Genomic DNA, 21,057 nt, shown 5'->3' with positions numbered 1-21,057 from the left:
TCAATGGCTTGGTAATGGTTGAATCGGTACCAGAGGGTCAGACAGTTAAACAAAATTATTACCCTGAGGTACTGGCCAAGCAGAGAGAACGATTGAGGAAGAAGAGACCCGATCTATGGAAGAACCATGCTTGGATTCTCCATCAGGACAACTCTCCAGTCCACAAGGCATCTCTGTAAAGCATTATGTGGTTTTTGGACAATCCACCTTACTCGCCGGAATTAATACCATGCGACTTTTACCTCGTTCTAAAGTTGAAATCCACATCGAAGGGCACCCATTTTCAGTCAGTGGATGAGGTAAAGGAGAAAACAGCAGCGCTAATGACGCAAATAATACCTGATGACTTGCAGCACTGCTTCCAACAATGGAAAATTCGTATGCAATGGTGTATAGATAGAGGAGAGTATGTTGAAAGAGATAACAATTAAGTTGTACAATTGTAATAATAAACCACATTTTAACACCAGTCTCGTTTTTTAATAGCCACACCTCGTATATTTGATTATATTAACTCATACCAGAGAGAGAAATTCTAGAGCCTATACTATGATTGGGAAGAAGTCACTGAACACCCGCATGGGCAAGATGCATCGTGGCATGTAATGAGTGACTGTGCCTGAATCAACTGCAAGATGCTACCCGCAGTGGACCACCCACAACACTCACTGAAAGTCATCGTAGGGTGGTATGTAAGATATTATGTAAAAATCGACATTTGTCGTCCGACACGTTGAATGTGGAGTTCCGAGTATCGACTGGAACACGAATATGTACAAAAACATTCAGAACCAAAGCTCACAATATGGGCTTCCATGGTGGGACCGCATCATGTAAGTCCCACATTACCAGAACAAAATGTAGTGTCGTCTTCAGTTGTGCAAAGAACATGTACAATGGGTCGTGGAAGCTTGGAAAGTTGTGATATTTATCAGGCTACTCCTTATACCAAGTAGATGGACGAGTACGGTGTGGCAGATGTCCGGTGAATGTCTCTTACCACAGTGCGTAATTCTCAACTATAAAATTGAAGGTTGCGGTGTGATGGTATGGTCCTGTTTTTCCTGGTTTGGCCTCGGATCTGATGTGCTACGAACCTTGAAGGTATCTAAACATTCTGGACAATGCAACATTTCCTACTTCGAAGCTTTTCTATCTCGGAAATTACTGTTATCATTGAACTTTTAAATAAATCAGAAGCGAGAAAACCAATATTTTCATTTTATTTATTAGAAATATTCTCGTCCTTCAAGAAGTAAGATCTTAGCCAGATCCAATTTGTTGTTTGCAGACTGATAAATGAAAAATCAAATATTTCGAAATCAACAGGTATGCAATTTTTATTTGTATATTTATTAAATAAAAATATAATAAAATACTAAGAAAGAATGAGAAATACAATCGATATCATGATCTTCGTTTTATAAAGAAAATTACAAATAAGAAACAAATTTATCATAATTGAATTCAGAGATTTTTGCACTGGATTTTATGACTTGGAAAGGATTAAAAAAGTACATTATAAACGAAATTCAGATCAAAAGAAAAGAACGTTTTATTTAATTTTTTAATCGCTTCTTTTATTTATTATTTACATAAGATTTATCTCAAGTTATTATAATTTCCCTCCCCCTCCCCCTTCATTAACTAATCTCAGCAATGACCACAAATGATCTTAATCAGAATAACAAAATAGAGCAAAATTTATATTAAATTTTTCAAGAGAAAATGTAGGGAACTTTTATTATTTAATATTCAGAATCTGTGACAAATATTTGTTTCCCTGGTTATATTTTACAATTTGTAAATAATCGCGTAGTCGAATACTTGGAAAGAGCCACTGTTGTGTAATATTTGGTATTATGTTAGTTTTACGCTGTTTTTCATTGTTTCAATTGTTTAATTGTTTCATATTGTTTCGCTTTTCCAATTGTTTGCTGTTTATATTTTTATATTTTATTTTATTTTTATATTGTTTTACTCTCTTTTATTGTATCAACTGTTGTAATTATTTTATATTGTTTCGCTATCTCTATTGTTTTACCGTTTCTGTTTGTTTTCATTGTTTGCGTTGTTTCAGTAAGTGCCTATGATTTCAACTGCTATAATGCTAATAATAATACTTGTGTGAATAAATCCAAAGTTACAGAAAAGGCAGAAATACCAAAAAGAAAAAAAGAACAAATTCCGTAGTTATTCATCCATCTGAAAAATCACTGTTTCCCACATATAGAAGGAAGCAACGTTTTCAGTTTCTTTATATCTGTTTTTCGTTTTAATAATTTACATAATTTATGGAGTTGATTAATTTTTCCACTGTATTTGAAATCCAACTTCTAAAAGAAATGTACACTGTAAAGTTCATTTTTCTTGAAGAGGTTTCTTAACATAAAACAATCATTAATATTCTTCCATACTAATATTTTCATAATATAATACTTATGTTTTAATTTACATCTGACAGTTTTCAATAAATGCAATTAATGAACAAAAAGATCTGAAGACTGGGCAGCAAAGGGAGAAAAATATTCATCGCTATTTCCGTTGCTTCAATAGTTACAGCTTTTCCATTGTTTTAATCATTGTTCATTTCTGTATTGTTAAAAAAAGGCAAATATTTAACAGTACAGAGAGCCCACAGAACTTTTATTTTAATTAAATTTATTTCATAATTAATGAGAGAAGCATTTCATGAACATAAAAAAATCATGGATCATGGAAAAATCCTGGCTAAAAGCAATACAAAATACTCATTTTACTAACACAGTATCATTATTGGATTAAATTTTATTTCACATACTTTACAATTATTTATTACTAAATATACCTCATCAAAAACAATATAATACAATACAACGAAAATAACGAATGTGTAATGCATCGTCTATTTTTATTTTTATTTATTTTCTTTTTAAAACGGATATCTTATAAATATTTGGATGCATACAAGATGCTCGAAGTTTAGCAAAATCAGTTGAAGTTCCCTGAGGTAATTTCATATCAAAATCTTGCAAAATGGTTGCGAAATACAGAAAAACTGAAACAAGAGCCATTTCTTCTCCAGGACACGATCGCTTACCTTTTAAAAAAAGCATACATACCCAATAAAACACAAATTAAATATGCATGTTACACAAAATTTTTGTATTTGTTGGAGATATTTTAAAATGCTTATTGTAAGATAAAATTGACTCTCTGTTTTGAGTTATTAGAACCAGTATATTTGAAAAAATGCGAGGATATATGTTAGAGAATAACGAAGAGTGAATAATATGCCAACTAATAAAAAATAACACAGGATGTGTGTCTGGTTAACTATGTAAATCTCTTTGAAGAACTCTATAATGTACTATAAAAAACTCGCAATGGGAACAATTATTTCATATATAACAGTAAAGATTCTTAAAACTGAATATAAACTAGAGCCTCATATGAGATATATTTTGAAGTTGCAAAGGATTAGAGTGTAAATTTGAAATTAGAAACAATTATATAGCATGGTGCATAGATTATTATTTTGTTTGAATTTTGCGTGTATGAGCTAGGAGTTAGCTATATTAATTGTTGCAAAATTAATAAAATAATTATTAAATATTATTACTAATAAAGTAAATCTGAAATTGTTTAAATCAGTTAAGATGGGCATCAAACTTCAATCCCTTTATCACATATTTCTATTTCTTTGATGGTTACTATAACCAGAAATGCGTTTCACATTTGTCATATCCAAAACGAAAAGAGAAAAGCATATCTACACTCTAATGGAAATTATCTATCTTCTTCTTCTTCTTCTTCTTCTTTTGCAGCTTCTCCCACTTAAGGGGTCACTGTTCATAATGAGGCTCCTCCACACCTTCTTGTCTTGGGTATTCACCACATCCAAGTTCTTCATCCTCAAGTCCTCTTCTACCAGCTCCCTCCATCTCTTCTACCAGCTCCCTCCATCTCTTCTTTGGCCGCTCACGCTTCCGCCTTCCTTGCACATCCATCTGCATGACCCATGTTCCAACATATTCGTCCTCCCTCCTCATCACATGACCACAACATCTCAAACTCGCGTCCTGTATTTTCGCTCCTAAGTTCGTAATTTTCACTGTTCCCCTCACATAGTCATTTCTCAGACGATCCTTTCTGGTCACACCGCACATCCACCTAAGCATTCTCATCTCTGCTACTTCCATCCTGCTGATGTTATTTTTCCTCATGGCCACAGTTTCTATAGCATACGTCATAGCTGGCCACACTACTGTCCTATAGATTTTGCCTTTCAGATTGATCGACACCCTCTTATCGCATAACACTCCAGCCATCTCTCTCTCCAGTTCCTCCAACCCGCTTGTATCCTGCATCCCACTTCCTTCTCTGCTCCTCCATCTTCTTCCACTGTTGAACCTAAGTATCTAAAATCGCTCACCTTGTGATGACATTTCCTTCCAGCTCCAGATCTTTCTCCTGCCCGCCGCCCACTGTGCAACACATATACTCTGTCTTACTTCTGCTGAGTCTCATACCTCTCTCTTCTAGTACTTTTCTCCATCTTTCCAGTTTAGTTCCCGCTTCTTCTCTTGAATCGGCACACAGCAAGATGTCATCTGCATACACCATTGTCCAAGGCACATCTTCTCTCACCTCCTCTGTTACCACCTCCATCACAATATTAAACAGAAACGGACTTAATGCTGACCCTTGATGCAAGCCAACTGTTACTTGAAAACTTTCTGTCTGTCCCAGACAGGTTCGAACACTTGTCTTCACATTTCTGTACATTTCCCGCAACAACCTAACATATTTCTCCGGCACCTTCTTCTCCCTCAGACACCTCCAGACTTCTTGCCTTGGAACTCTATCGTATGCTTTCTCCAGATCTATACTAACCGATATCATTTACATTGCTCTCATCTTACCGTTTCCTAAATGTGGGAGAATCCATGTTGCTTTCTGTTAGCCTATCTTCTTCTTTTTCTTCTTCTTCTTAGGGAAAGATTAGTAGAAATATAAGCTTCCTTTGACATATTGCATAGGCAATTTGCCTTGCTCAACTGCACGGTACCTGAGGCAATTTTATACTCTTTTTCATATATTTTGCGATAAACTACTTATCTTCTTCTCTTCTGTCTCATTTCATGAAAGACAGAGTAGTATTCTATTATAAAACTTTTCTATTAATAACAGAGTATCCTGAAATATGTTTATTCTCTGTGCAGCAGTGATCTTTCACTGACAGAAATAGCATCTGAACCTGAGCCATGAACAGAGTTTAGCTGTTCAAATAAAGATAAGGACCAAATTATCCAAAATAAATTATTCTCTCAAGTTAAATACGGTGACTTCTTAGGGGAAACCACACTCCTACCAGGCCCATTCACTGGGTGGGTGGCGAATTGGGGAAACCCAAATGGGTTGCTCTGAATAAAGAATAAAGAGCTGTGGACGAAAGGATGTAGCAGAGGCATGGCAAGCTGGCTACATTATTATGCCAATAACTTTCATGAGCAGGAGAAAGTCTACAAACCAAGATAGTGCTACTGCGTACGGGACAACTGACGCGCCTACTCGAAGACCATATAGAGTAGGTGAGAAATCAGCAATGTGGTCAGCCAAGGATGTGAAACATGTAGCCACCCTCAATATAAGATCACTATAACCACCTGGGGAATTGCAATTAGTCCAGGAAATTTTAAAAATACTGAAATGGAGTATTTTAGGTTTATCAGAGACACATTGGTGCGGAGATTGATTCATGGATTTACCAGAAGGAAGACTGTACTTCTCAGGAAGAAAAGATAACATACAAAGAGAAGGAGTTGCATTATTAATTGTAAAGAAACTTACACACTCAGTAATTGAAATAAACCCAGTGTCTCCTAGAATAATAACAGACAAATTTCAAGCAAAAGAAAAAGGTCAAACAATTAAAATAATCCAAATATATGCACCAGACAGTAACCATTCAGAGGAAGAAATAGAAAATTTCTATGAAGAACTACAACAGGAAATAGATAATCCCAAAAATGGAGAACTCATGATAGTGATGGGAGATTTTAATGCTAAAATAGGACAGTTCACAGCAGACAAAAAAGATGTGATGGATAAATTTGGATACGGAGAGCTTAACGACAGATGAGAACAATTACTCCACTTCTGTAAAGCAAACGATGTAATGATTACAAACACATTGTTCTATCAACGCCCTAATAATAAATATACATGGACATCCCCAGATGGTAATATAAAGAACTGCACAGACTATATCATCATAAACAAACAATGGAAAATATCAGTGAACAATGTACGAACATTAAGAAGTTTTGATTGTGACACTGACCACGAAATATTAACTGCCAAAGTGAAGATAAAATTCAACAGGAAAAATAATATCAGAGAAGAAGAAAACATCAACTTTCAAAACTAAAAGATAGCTCAATCAGAAGTCGATTTTTAGAACAAATGTGCTTGAAATTAAAACCCTCCACCTTCCAGAATAGCGGAAAATACTGAGAAGAAGGAAAAGAAACAGTGTTAGCAATTGCAAAAGACACTCTAGGTTCCAAACCCAAAATAAACAAACAGTGGATAACCCAAGAAATCATAGCTACCATAGAAGAGAAAAGAGAGGCCAAGATACTTGTGAACCAACAAAACAATGAAGAGAATAGAGAAAAATACAGAGCACTGAAAAATAAAGTTGATAACCTATGCAAAAAAGCCAAAGAAAAATGGTTAGAAGAAAAAGCTAAGAAGCATACCAACAAAACAACCTAAAAGTCTTCCATGATACTGTAAGAGAAATTACAAAGGAATTCTCAGAAAAAGCAGTAACAATGATGAACAACAAGATGACTGAAACCGGGAATATTGAATATATAAGAAAAATCTGGTCAAACCATTTTAAGACTATCTTCCACCAAGGAAACAAAACTACAATGCCAACAATAGAAGAAAATAATGATCACCCAAAAATTTTACAAGAAGAAGTTAGATATGCAATAAAACAGATGAAAAACAATAAAGCACCAGGCATTGATACTATCCCTACTGAACTGTGGTCATATGGAGGCAGCATATCAATAGAATATTTAACAACCCTATTCAATAAAATACTAATAAAATAAAATACTACAAACAGGAGAGACCCCAGATGACTGGAGAACTGGAAAGATCATCCCAATATACAAGAAAGGAGACAAAAGAGACTGCAGGAATTACAGACCATTCAATTTACTCCTTCACACCTATAAAATATTCATAAGAATTATACAAAATAGATTAAAAAAACACCTATGAAGAAATGATAGCCATAGAACAAGCTGGTTTCCGAGGAAACTATTCAACAATAGACCAAATTTTCACATTGCACCAACTAGCAGAGCTCAGTTGGAAAGACCATAAAGAACTATATTGTTGTTTTGTGGACTTTAAACAAGCTTTCGATAACATCAACAGAGGAATCCTTAAAATTCTACTAGAAAAATCAATAGAAAAATATATACTACAGTTTCTGATAAAATATTACTCTAAGACAAATGCAATAATTAAAAAGGACACACTCACAACAGAACCCATAGAGATCCAAAAAGGAGTAATGCAAGGATGCCCATTATCCCCATGCCTATTCAACATATATCTAGAAGAAGTTGTAAAGAAGGCAATAGACAATGAGCCTGGAATCAATGTCAATGGTTTAAACATAAATAATATCAAATATGCAGATGATCTCGTCCTTCTTGCAAGAACCCCAAATGAACTACAAAAGTTGATCAACAAGCTAAACGAAATCTGTAAAACATATGACATGACAATAAATATAGAAAAGACAAAAGTGATGAAAATAGGGAGGAACAGAACTACCATCTCAGCCACCCTAAACGGAGAACAAATAGAACAAGTAGACAACATTATATACCTTGGATCAAAACTAACAGAAACAATAGATGAACTGAAAGCAATCAAACACAGAATAGCGATAGGATGGACCACCATGGGAAAATTACTGAAAATCTGGAAAACAAACAAGATATCTAAGCAAGCCAAAATCAAATTATATGAAGCAATAATTATACCAACAGTCATCTATGGAGCAGAAGCGTGGACAGTTTAAAAAAAGAGAGGAGAAAAAACTGCTGGATTTGAAATGAAATGCTTAAGAAAAATAAATAGAACAAGTTGGATAGAAAAGAAAACAAACATCACAGTCAGACAAGAACTATTGTATAAAAAGACAATAATAGAAAAAATTAGAAAACAACAACTGAGATGGTTTGGATACACTGTACGCATGGACGCACACGGACTTCCTAACATCCTAATCAATACTTTTCCAACTGAAAAAAGAAGACCAGGAAGACCAAGAATTACCTGGCTGAAATTAATAAAGAACATCTCGGGTTGCAGAACATATAAGGAACTTTTTCGAACAGCAAGGAATAGAGAAGACTGGAAGATCCTGCTCAAGAGAAGACTCAACCTCTTAGACGGAAGAGAAGAAGAAGAAGATACGGTGACTTATAAAAGAGGCATTATTAATTCCCCTCTTAATTGTGGAAATTCCTCCATCAGCATTTTAGATATTTGTCCTAAATATTTACATACTGTATTACGTTTAGCAAAGGTCAGAAATTTATTCCGATCTGCCCAATCAGAGTACTCTGAGAAAGTTCAAAATGCAGCAGGCTACATTAAATGAGTGAGAAATCTTTTGAAAACTAAAAAATTCCCTACAAACGTCAAAATTTAATGAATCAGAGCATAGAAAAAAAATAATATTTAAAAAGTTATTAAAATTATCGAAAATGGCAAACATAATTCAATAATTTCAATGCTATTGTAATAGAAATCTTGGACTTACCTATTGAAAAGGGAAGAAGGTTTTCTGGTTTGTTGACCTTTTTTCCATCAGATGACAAAAATCTTTCGGGAATGAACGTTTCGGGTTTGTCCCAGTACTGTGGGTCGTTATGTACAGCCCAAAAGTTAGCAATAACTATAGTGCCTTTAGGAATATCGTAATTTCCTATTGTGGTGTCTTCCGATGCTCTAGAAAATAACGTAATAAAAATTATAAAACACACCAAATTGCTTGTTAAAACAAAAAATACAACCCCTAAAACATGTAACACATTCATTTTTATAATTACGCTGACAACAACAGATAATTTAAAGAATAAATTTGAACCATTAGAAAACAGTGCAATCACTGTAAACCTCAAGATTCATTTCTGTGTACAGAGACATCATAATAATTTATGATGTCTCTGTACTATGTAATAGAATCAAATATATAATTTCTAAAGAATTCCTTTCAGGTTTTTTTAATTATTTCTTTCGGTTTATTAAAAATATGCATACATAAAAGGTACAAACGTACAAGTATAACAAATATACATACGATCTCTGCAAGTTCAGAGGAAACATTGCCTTCCATCTAAACACTTCATATATTACAGCTTGGGTGTAAGGAAGATGAAGACGGTCACTCCATGACGGCATCCTTTCTTTGCCTACAATTTCATCTATTTCAGTCTGGACACGTCGTTGTATATCAGGGTATGCTGCCATAATTAAAAGAGCCCACGTAACTGTTGAAGCTGTGGTATCACTTCCGGCACCAAACAGTCCGGTTACATTCCCTGTTAGCATTTTTTCTACATAAATAAATAATTAACAAATTTATTAATAAATAAAGAGGTTTTTCTTGATATACAAGAATTTTGAGTTATATCTCAATGAATTTTCGGTTATAGAAAGGATTATATATAATATTTTAAAATTATAAGAATATTTTGATATCAGTAGAACCATAAATAAACAAATCCTGTAGGTACATCAAGGAATTTATATTTGTTTCTGATATCTAAACTAAACTTTACAAGGAACGTTTTCAGATTATGCTGGAAACGTTTGTTTTCATTTACGCAAGTATTGTGTTCTGGCATATTGAATTTAAAATAGTTCCTCAGATTGGTTTTTATTTCTCGCCTTATTGCCATACCATTGCATTAAAATAACATCTTTAACGTAGTACAGTTATATAAATGTTATGTGTAAATTGAGTCAAGTTACAACACAGATTATATTAAATAAATATTTAAAATCACTAAACCTAATTTTTATACACAATAAAATTTTATCTAAATAATAAAAATTTTGTGATTTTGTTTTTATTCTGTAATTTTATTAATAAAATTTTAATACACCATTTATTTTTATGTGCAGAAATATATATTATGTTTATTTTCATTGTGATATTGTTTAGATCTTAAATAAAAGTCCTTTTTAGGACTTCCAGGGTAACGCATGGCAATGATGTAGCCAATGACGCTTTAACTGAGGCTCGGCTATTGTCGTTACCCAGCCATGATTAGAGCTTTAGCTCAATAACACCTCATCCACATAGATTTTCTTCATTCAGATGACGGGATCAAGAGGCAAGGACGCAGTCCATCTCCCAGTTGTTTTAAGATTTAAGAACGTATTGTTTATTTAGCATCTATGTGTTTAAGTGCTATCTATGTCAGGGGTAATTTATTAATTTGATTTTTTCAAAGTTCACAGTTCGAATCTTTGTATTGGCTTTCATGTTGAATCTCGTAATGATGTCTGATATTATATTCTTTCATAACATCAACACTTATGTTTTCATAACAGCATCATTAATTTTCCTTCATCTGTAATTTTACATTTTCTTGAAACATTTTTTGGAAATTATTTTTAACAACTATATATCTGAAAATAATAGTTGATGTTATTGAATTATATTAAAAGACGGACCACGAAACGCGGCTCCAAAAGTGCGACAAAATCTCAGTTGTCGTCTGAAGTAGTCGCATTTGTTATCCCTACTCATGATGACTCACATGGTTGACTCGCGCCAAGTTGCACGACGATATCAAAGTACAGGTATAAAATTGTTTTTAATAAGATATTTATTAATAATACATTTTTAATAAAAATGTATTATTTAAATAATTAAACATGCAGGCCACATGGCATGTAAGTATGGTCAACCTTTTATGGGTCGCCAAAAATACACGTTTGGGTCGCCAGTTGCCGACCCTTGATCTATGTGTCAAGTGCTATGAAATGTACTGCCGTTTCAATATGTATATATTTTAGATCACTGTACTGTAATTTGTATGTGGGACTTTCACGTAAAGCCCCTTTTCAAATTCATATAAAGTAGTTTGCCGTTGGATTTTGTGTTTATTTATTTATTTATTATTATTATTTATTTTTATTTTTTTTTTCATTTCAGTATCCCACAACGGGAACTGAATATAAGAGTATTATTCTTAGCAGGGACAATCTTATATGTGGCCCATTCACCAGTTTTATATTAAAAGAAACCGAACGAGGCAGTGGCGTCGACCAGCCAGACGGAGTTTCATATGATCCCATGAATATTCGATGGGATTCTGATCAGAAGAATTAAGTGGACAGGGGACCACACGCAATTCTTTTGGATATTCCCTTCGAACCATCTTATTGAAGAATCCAGATCCATCTGACTACACAGTATATATATTCCCTATTATCATTTTGTCAACATAAATAAATAATTAACAAATTTATTAATAAATAAAGAAGTTTTTCTTGATATACAAGAATTCCGCATTATATCTGAATGAATTTTCCGGTTATATTTGAATTTAATTGAATTTTCCAAAGAGAATATACATATTCTCTTTGGAAGAAACACCAAAGAAACATTTCCTATAACAGAACCAGGGCCAGCGCTCTCTCTAGCCACGTTCTCTTCTCTATCAACTCGGATGAGGGCCGCCAACACCTCGTAGACTGGCCACTAACTTGTAATATCCATGTGTGCTATGATGAACTTGAAAGAAAAATAATTGAATCTAGAGAAATATCGCTTGATTCATGTCATATTAACAACAGCCTTGGCTACAATATCTCTGACGCACACGTTACTACTATCCAATACTCGCGCACTCATGCCAGCTCACGCACGTAGTCAACTTCAGTTGGAACTCAAGCACGCATTCCTCTATTTTAAATGTAAATGTACTTGTGTGTTTTATACTAGATCTATTAATGTATTTTATCATGTCTCTGTTATTTTTTATTTAATTCTTTGCCTGTGATACCTGAAGAAGTTGATGTATTCAACGAAACTAGTCGTATGTGAACATTAAACTTGTCATTCTCGGTATAGAGTCATTATAAAAAATATCATAAAAAAATCATAAAAAGAATTTACTGCTGCATAAGATAAAAAAATATTTTCTGCACTAGACTGGTAATAGGATAATGGAGGTTGTTTTTCTTCCGTATATGATACATGTGCAAAATATATTGTACCTACCCGTGAAAGAGGTGTTGGAATGATTTTTTCGTTTCTTCATTTCAGCTACAAATGCATCGATATAACTGCAAATATTATTTGGCTCAGCACCATTTTTAAGTGGTTCAACTTCTTTTCTGCAAAAGAATAAGATGGAAATTAACGTAAAACTGAATATACAATCATGACATATATATATATATGCAGTATTTTCCTAAATTTTATTCTTCTACATCAAGTTATCGAAAAGGTCCATTTAAAAAATTCTACTATTTATCAATATTATGAAAAAATCACACACACACACACACACACACACACACACACACACACACACACACACACACACACACACACACACACACACACACACACACACACACACACACACACACACACACACACACACACACAAATTAACAGTGAATAAATTTGTTACTATGAAAATGACACATTGTTAATTCATTAACCTTATTCTATGCCACTGAATAATTAATTAAATTATTTAATAAATAATATATCTGAATCAACGTATTACACAGCACAGTACGGATGGGAATACCTACCCAATAAATGCATCAAATTTCACAAAAGCTTGCACTATAGGCAAAAAACGAAGTAGAGTGACAAATAAAGGCTTCAGCCATGGAAAATAAGTGGGTACATCAAACTGAGGAAAAACCTGATCGTCCCCGAAAACAAATATATCGTTTATATTCTTCATTTTCTCTTCTTCTAGTTGCCGTCCGAAAACTATACTGGTGATGTTGCGGATAGCACTATGGAGGAGGGGAATTCTTACATCAAGTGGTTTCCCTTCCGAAGCTTCAAAGATCTTGAGAAGATTGCATATTTCATCCTGGAAAGTAAAGAAAATTTATTAATTCAATTATCACAACAAATACTTTTAAAAAAAAAAAAAAACAATCGCATTCTCAATAATTACCAAAAACTACTTATGCACTCTAAATATATATAAAACAATAATTACTCTGAGATTCCTGAAAAAGGTAATATTTTTGGGTGGTTTTCCACGAGAAAAATGTTATCTAAGATTCTGTGCACTATGTCAACCTTCCTTACGATGCATTCTGCTTCAAAACGATAACTGAAACGAATTTGATTAAAAATTAAAACATTTGCTGATTTGCATATGCACAGTTTTAGAGTCGAACACAGTTTATTTTTATTTTTCTGTTTAATTAATATTTTAAATTAATTTTTGATGCACAGCACCAGGAGCTGACGTCGAAGTTTCTGATATGAAATTCCTCTTTATTCTTTCTTTATTGTTTATATGACTTTCGTCCATGAAAGATCGCAAACCTGTTGTACGCTAGTATGGTGGATGAGCTAAGTTTTATGCTTATTTTTATCATTATTTATTTTACTTATATAATCTTAAAATCCTATTCTATAGACAAAACAGGAAACTTTCTTAAAACTCACTTTAGACCTCCAATGGGTGAGGTGATATCTTACATCTAATAATGAAATTCATCTCCTGCCTAAAGACATTCGCAGCATCAATGCCAATGGAAATTCGAATCTACAGTAATTAATATTTTCGAATTCGAATATACTAATTTATTACAAATGTTCATCTTCGATTTTAACCTGTTTCACATAGCTATTTTATTGATACAAGACGTTTTGCAGCAAAACTATCTGCAGTCGGAAGTTGGCTTGGAATAGTTTCTTGTTCATTCTCTAGAGAATACGTCCATAACTTCCACTTAAAATTACCCACAACCATCATTTAATTAATTTCGGTAACATTTAATTTGTCTATGTTTAAATGTTATATTAATTTACGTTTCAGTTAAGTTTATTGAAAGATTATGAAATATTCACTAAAAGTACTTCAATTACCTTTATGCGATCTTCCATTTCACCTTTGCCGAATCCTAGATCTCGAAGTACGTGAAGTGCAAATCGTCTCTGTTCTTGCCATACAGGACCATTTTCAGAACCTAAACCTGTTAAAGTGAATATCATATATAACAACGGATCATTGACTTTTGTAGCTAAAACTAAAAAAGCTACAGAACATCAAAACACTTGCTATGAAACAGTGTTGATATCCAACACTTGGTATCCAACTAAAGCACAAGCGTGTCACAACCACACCATGTTGAACACAAAGACCATCAGGGAAAGTTAGCCAACATATGCTAACTATTAAAATATCAGTACAATAAATAATCATTATTAATCCCATTCTCGTCGACTTCAAATTCATAAAAGGCTAAAGTAAGATCACTACTGTATTACTGCGAAGATACTGTTACATCTATGTAAAAGTCATTATAAATATGCTAAAATAATCGAAACACAGAACAGCCCTTGGTAGAAAAAGCTAGATACAATTATTTCTTCTGTTGATGTCTCTATTATGTCTATAAATTATTTTTTTCAGAACAGGATGAATAAAAAACAAACAAAGAAACGATGTGATTAAAATATTTACAGTTTAGTTGGGTCAATGCATGCGCCAACTAGTGTACCGCATATGCAGTGGTACATTGGTTAGGAATTTTCTGTTTAGTTTGTTTATTAGTAGGATCTTTATCCAGACTAGTTCCATTTTATTAGTTAATGTAATCATGGTTTTAAGACTTCAAGTAAGAGTTTCTCAAACTCTGTGTAGTTATCATACGGTCGGGTCGCAGCTGAATAGGGTGGAGTATGTAATAAATACACATGATATACATTATACATTATATTTTATTTTAAAAATATATTGTAATGTGTAACATGTAATATAAAATATGATGTTTGTAAAATATAATATGCATTATAGTTCACACACACACACACACACACACACACACACACACACACACACACACACACACACACACACACACACACACACACACACACACACATTTGTGAATTTAAACACACTACTTTTCGCTGGTAACGATTATCAATGATGACAATTATAGTTTATGAAGATAATCTTTAGAATTCTCAATCTGAAGGAAATAGCTGAAGAGTTCAGAATGATAACCTTATCAAAAATAAATAAATAAATAAATAAAAATAAAAACAAAGGCTTTTAAGGATCAAAATCCAAATAAAAGTAAAGTAGTAATAAATGAAACAATTTTATAATGATGTCATATAAAGATGAAAAAGGGGAAAAAATTAAAATTGCGAAACATCTCAAAATAACAAGTATATTAAATTCTGTGTGTTTAAACCAAATCTGGTAGATTCCCAAAGCCTCTGTGAAAAAGTAAATGTTGAACAATAAAACAAAACGATAAGTAAAGATTAATAAACCTTTAATAAAAATATATTCATAAAAGTCATGAGAGAAACAGCAAAATATATTCTATTTGAATAGTTGTAGAGTAGAACCAATAATAAAGAAAATAAAGAAATATAAATACAATGGTATTTAAAAGATCACGAAGAAAGATCAATTCTTCATTTTATATCATCAGGAAAAAGGAGACCATTGATGAGATTTACAGATCACTTCTGAGGCCGAAACAGATCATAACAGGCGTAACTACTTGTTGATATGCATGGTAGTGATATACATTTCTAAAAATCCTTAATTAAATGATAGATTCGCAAAAGTCAATTAAAATGTGATACTGGTTGAAATTTAAATGCTTTTGTCTGCAATTCCATATATACAATTTAATTTTTCATTCCTAGCATTAGCATCTTAAGAATCACTATCCTGTTAATTTTCATCCTAAATAAATATATTTATGAAATCGCTCGCATTTATATGTACTGTATATACATTAGTTTGTCATAATGGAATGAAGTTCTATAAAATATTATTTAAACTATAATATTATATGAAATTTAGAGATTTATTAATATATTATCAAGTATTTAAAATATTTTATGCATATATTCCAGACACCTCTAAAATTATAATATTATATTTAAATATATATTACATGGTAAACGAAAAGAGGATTGATGAGTGAAGAATCAATCGACCGTGAGATGCGGTGATTGATTCATTAATGCCCTTGGGGGTGATGGATAGCAACGCAAAGCTGTACCAATGAAGTTTAACTGAGGTTCGGCTATTGCTCTTACCCACTTGGGCGATGAGTTTTTGAGTTCGCTCTCTTGGGGTTTTTGCCTTAAGGGAGCACTTTGAGTCTCCGGGGAAGGTGTTCTCCGGCACGGCCCGCTGAGGGGCTTTGTCGGTGAATTATTTTCCTCGGAATTTGAGCGGTTCTGCTCAGTGGTCGGGGAGCCCGTCACTGAGTGGAACCAACGCTGAGATTAGGACGGTCTTTCGCCCACTATGGAGTGGCCTAGAGATCGTCCGTATTTTTGAGATTTCACCTTTACTTACATAGTCGGTGATTGATTCATTAATGCATTAATGCCCTTGGGGGTGATGGATAGCAACGCAAAGCTGTACCAATGAAGTTTAACTGAGGTTCGGCTGTTGCTCTTACCCACTTGGGCGATGAGTTTTTGAGTTCGCTCTCTTAAGGTTTTTGCCTTAAGGGAGCACTTTGAGTCTCCGGGGAAGGTGTTCTCCGGCACGGCCTGCTGAGGGGCTTTGTCGGTGAATTATTTTCCTCGGAATTTGAGCGGTTCTGCTCAGTGGTCGGGGAGCCCGTCACTGAGTGGAACCAACGCTGAGATTAGGACGGTCTTTCGCCCACTATGGAGTGGCCTAGAGATCGTCCGTATTTTTGAGATTTCACCTTTACTTACATAGTCGGTGATTGATTCATTAATGCCCTTGGGGGTGATGGATAGCAACGCAAAGCTGTACCAATGAAGTTTAACTGAGGTTCGGCTGTTGCTGTTACCCACTTGGGCGATGAGTTTTTGAGTTCGCTCGCTTAAAGTTTTTGCCTTAAGGGAGCACTTTGAGTCTCCGGGGAGACTGTTCTCCGGCACGGCCCGCTGAGGGGCTTTGTCGGTGAATTATTTTCCTCGGAATTTGAGCGGTTCTGCTCAGTGGTCGGGGAGCCCGTCACTGAGTGGAACCAATGCTGAGATTAGGACGGTCTTTCGCCCACTATGGAGTGGCCTAGAGATCGTCCGTATTTTTGAGATTTCACCTTTACTTACATAGTCGGTGATTGATTCATTCAATCCAATACCCTTGGAGGGTAATGGATGGCAATGCTGTAGCCAATGAAGTTCTAACTGAGGCTCGGCTATTGCTGTTATTACCCTCCTGCCATGATCAGAGCTTTAATAGCTCAATAACACCTTATCCCTACACTGTCCTCTACAGATAACGGGGAATATGAAAAGCATTCTTGCTTCGCCCCTTTAAGCCAGTCCTTATATAAGGATATATAAAGAGGATTGATACATTCAATCCAATACCCTTGGAGGGTAATGGATGGCAATGCCTTAGCCAATGAAGTTCTAACTGAGGCTCGGCTATTGCTGTTACCCTCCTGCCATGATCAGAGCTTTATTAAATGCTCAAAAACACCTTATCCCTACACTGTCCTCTACAGATAACGGGGAAGATGAAAAGCATTCTTGCTTCGCCCCTTTAAGCCAGTTCTTATAAGGACTATAAGGAATGAAAGTGATTGGGAATCAATCGACCGTGAGATGCCGTGATTGATTCATTCATTCAATCCAATATACCCTTGGAGAGTAATGGATGGCAATGCTGTAGCCAGTGAAGTTCTAACTGAGGCCCGGCTATTGCTGTTACCCTCCTACCATGATCAGAGCTTTAATAGCTCAATAACACCTTATCCCTACACTGTCCTCTACAGATAACTGGGAAGATGAAAAACATTCTTGCTTCTCCCCTTTAAGCCAGTCCTTATAAGGATAAGATGAAAAAATAAGTTTGTGTACTGGCTGTGATGATTAATATCCTTTGAGGGTAATGGATGGCAATGCTGTAACCAATGAAGTGCTAACTGAGGCTTGCTAGTGCTGTTACCCTCCTGCCATGATCAGAGCTTTAATAGCCCAATAACACCTTATCCCTACACTGTCCTCTACAGATAACGGGGAAGATGAAAAACATTCTTTATTCGCCCCTTTAAGCCAGTCCTTATAAGGATTTTAAGTTTTTTGTACTGTTGATTGATACCTAAATCTTGTTTTCAGGCTTTTCTGTGTCGCTGTGGTTCATAATATGTCATACAAACCTCCTTATGTGAAATGGAAAATGATGTATTTGCTTTTATTGCAATAGGTCTTCTATTGTTAAATCTGTGTTCGTTATTATTTATCTGACGTGCCTGTCAAAAAACTTGAATTTTCTGGAGTGGGGATTCATGTTATTTTCAGGTTATTGAAATTCTCGATGGAATCGTCTTCTAGGCCTTTCTAAAAAACATCATTTTCATTACCTTCGTGCTACAGTGGCTCGTAAGCCTAGTCTATCATAACAGAATAATATTTATTTACAAGGAGAGACGCACTGTTCTGTTTAGTCTTCAGGAAACATAGAAATAGACCCAGAATAGAAATAGTATAGGCCAGAAAGTGTCTGTAAGACTATTCTCTGTATGAAAAATTATTTTCTTTTCATAAAATTCTCTTGAAAAATTTCTGAAAAATTTACAACCTTTTTTTTTATCTCCACTAGGTTTATCTTGTCTATAAGCAACAAACATTAAATTATAAAAAGTTGTTATAGTTAGCAAAATTACAATAAATATGAGGATTATGTTTATTAAAAAAAGCCTGCAGTCAACACAGAGGCACTGATATAAAATAATATTCTTTATTCTTGCCATACGGGCTGAGATTTATTACCTCATAATAATTATCAGCTCCCTATTATGTTGACATTGAAGGACGTACTGCTTCTTTTTTATGATGTATATAAAATAGCAATAACTATTCCATAATAATAAACTATATCCATTTTCTTTTCATATTTAATGATTAATAATACCTTATGCTCAAATTTAGGATGTATATGAAGGAAAGTACTTTAAAAATATAAAATAAATTATTGAATTTACTTGTTTTTCCAGGTAGCAGATTGATTGATGTTGGATTTGGTCTATCCAAAAAAGCTGATTTGGTTAAGGCTTCTTTTGTGCTCTTGAAGTCATTCACAAAAACCACGTAACGAGTTCCAATGTACATGCTGGAAATAAAAAGAAAAATCAGTAAATAAATTTTAATTTTAATTTTAAAAAATTCAGTAGTACTAAATTAACTGCAAATTATTTCTACGAGATTTATTTATAATAAAAAATGATGCTTACATTATATATCTATTGTTATTTTTTAAGTGTGTTAAATTTACTAAGAACAAACAAAGCTAAAAATATTCTGCATAATATGATAATGGCCTGATTTCTGTACTGAAAATGTTTAAAAGCTTTCCGAAAATTATCTGATATTTATCGAAAACGTGCGTTACTTTTCCTTTAAGAGTAACGAACTGTCGATAACATATATGTGTTTTATTACATTTGAGGCAGTTGTGAGACCAGTTCTGGAACCCATATTACACCTCTGCTACTTTTATTACACTTCTGTTGATGTTCTGGTAATCATTAATAGCACTATAGAGACAATCATACCCGAGCATCCTCGTTTTTGTAAAAATGAACGTGCTTATTAGAAATAGGAGATTATCATCCTGCTTATTATCTGTTGCCTGAAAAAGTTCCATGCTTGATTTGTAGATAGGTTTTCTCTTTAGCCTTCGATCACCCCACGATACTAATACTAATATTATTACAGGATTACAACGTTTCAAATGTGTAATTCGCATAAAAAAAGAAACGTAAAAGATCAAACAGGATATGTTAGGGCAGCCCAAATTTGATCTTTTAAATTTTGTTTCCAGCCAGACTTGTGCCAGAAACAGTACAGCACACATAATAAGAGAATAATATTTCCAGGATGGATATTTTCAGAGCCACATCTAATTTACAGGGTGGCCGATAAATTCCTAGACATTTCAATAATTCATAAAAAAATATAAAAATTAATATATTAGAGTGCGGTTTGTACGAAAGTGAATCGCAAGAAGGGGGATTTTTTTTTGGACAGGAGAAAAAATTTACTTCAATTTTCACCAACAGAGGGCGCTGTAACACATGCATCATTTGCAGATACGTGCAAATGAAAATTCTATAAAACGCAGGGTTTACTTTATTGTCAGATCGCCCTCGAACATGCAGACCAGTGTTATCCAAAGCCCGTACAGCGTTGTAGTATCGCAAATGAATGCCCTAGCGGCACAATCAATAAGCGGTGTAAGAAGTGCACGGGAAGCTACAAAAATCACAGGCATAGCAAAAACGTGTGTATTCCACATCCTTCATGGTGCGTAATCTTCACGCCACCAAAGTAAGCATCACACCAACAAAATTTTCTTTTCACAAAAACAGTTCCGTTCGCCCACAGTGACTGGGAATTGGTACGCATTCATTATGAGCCGTCAGCAGTACATCCTGCGTTTTATAGAACTCTAATTTGCACTTATTTGCAAATAATGCGTGGGTTACAGCTCCCTCTATTGATGAGAATTTGTAGAAATTTTTTTCTCCCCGCCGAAAAAAATCCCCCTCCTTGGGATTCACTTTCGTGCAAACCTTACTTTAATATAACAATTTTTCTAATTTTATTGAATTACTAAAATGTTTAGGAACTTATGGGACACCCTGTATACTGAAGTCATAAATAATAATACAAAAATTACACTCCAAACGTAAATGCTAGTCATAATATTTGCTACTACTGCAACTCAATTTTAATAAATATTTGCTTTCAAAATATCATATTCTTTCGTCAAAACCCTGTGTTAA

General features: G+C 34.0%; 1 protein-coding gene across 1 annotated transcript in view; it reads right to left on the bottom strand.

Annotated features, from left to right (window-relative positions):
- Positions 1 to 2,444: 2,444 nt before the first annotated feature.
- LOC150101526 (cytochrome P450 2J1-like) overlaps positions 2,445 to 21,057 on the bottom strand; it is a 41,758-nt gene continuing 23,145 nt past the window's right edge. Inside the window, exons 8-14 of the mRNA XM_090400828.1 lie at positions 19,255 to 19,382; positions 14,174 to 14,280; positions 12,868 to 13,160; positions 12,323 to 12,438; positions 9,386 to 9,641; positions 8,846 to 9,033; positions 2,445 to 3,079 (exon numbers count right to left, since the gene is read on the bottom strand). Coding sequence (XP_090256954.1) covers positions 2,901 to 3,079; positions 8,846 to 9,033; positions 9,386 to 9,641; positions 12,323 to 12,438; positions 12,868 to 13,160; positions 14,174 to 14,280; positions 19,255 to 19,382 — 1,267 coding nt within the window. The 3' untranslated portion in view covers positions 2,445 to 2,900. The remainder of the gene's footprint in view (positions 3,080 to 8,845; positions 9,034 to 9,385; positions 9,642 to 12,322; positions 12,439 to 12,867; positions 13,161 to 14,173; positions 14,281 to 19,254; positions 19,383 to 21,057) is intronic.

Source organism: Typopeltis vanoorti, chromosome 11 (assembly GCF_054136105.1).
Source record: "Typopeltis vanoorti isolate ZY-2024b chromosome 11, IOZ_Tvanoo_1.0, whole genome shotgun sequence".
Taxonomy (NCBI): domain Eukaryota; kingdom Metazoa; phylum Arthropoda; class Arachnida; order Uropygi; family Thelyphonidae; genus Typopeltis; species Typopeltis vanoorti.
This window is presented reverse-complemented; position numbering and strand designations above follow the sequence as displayed.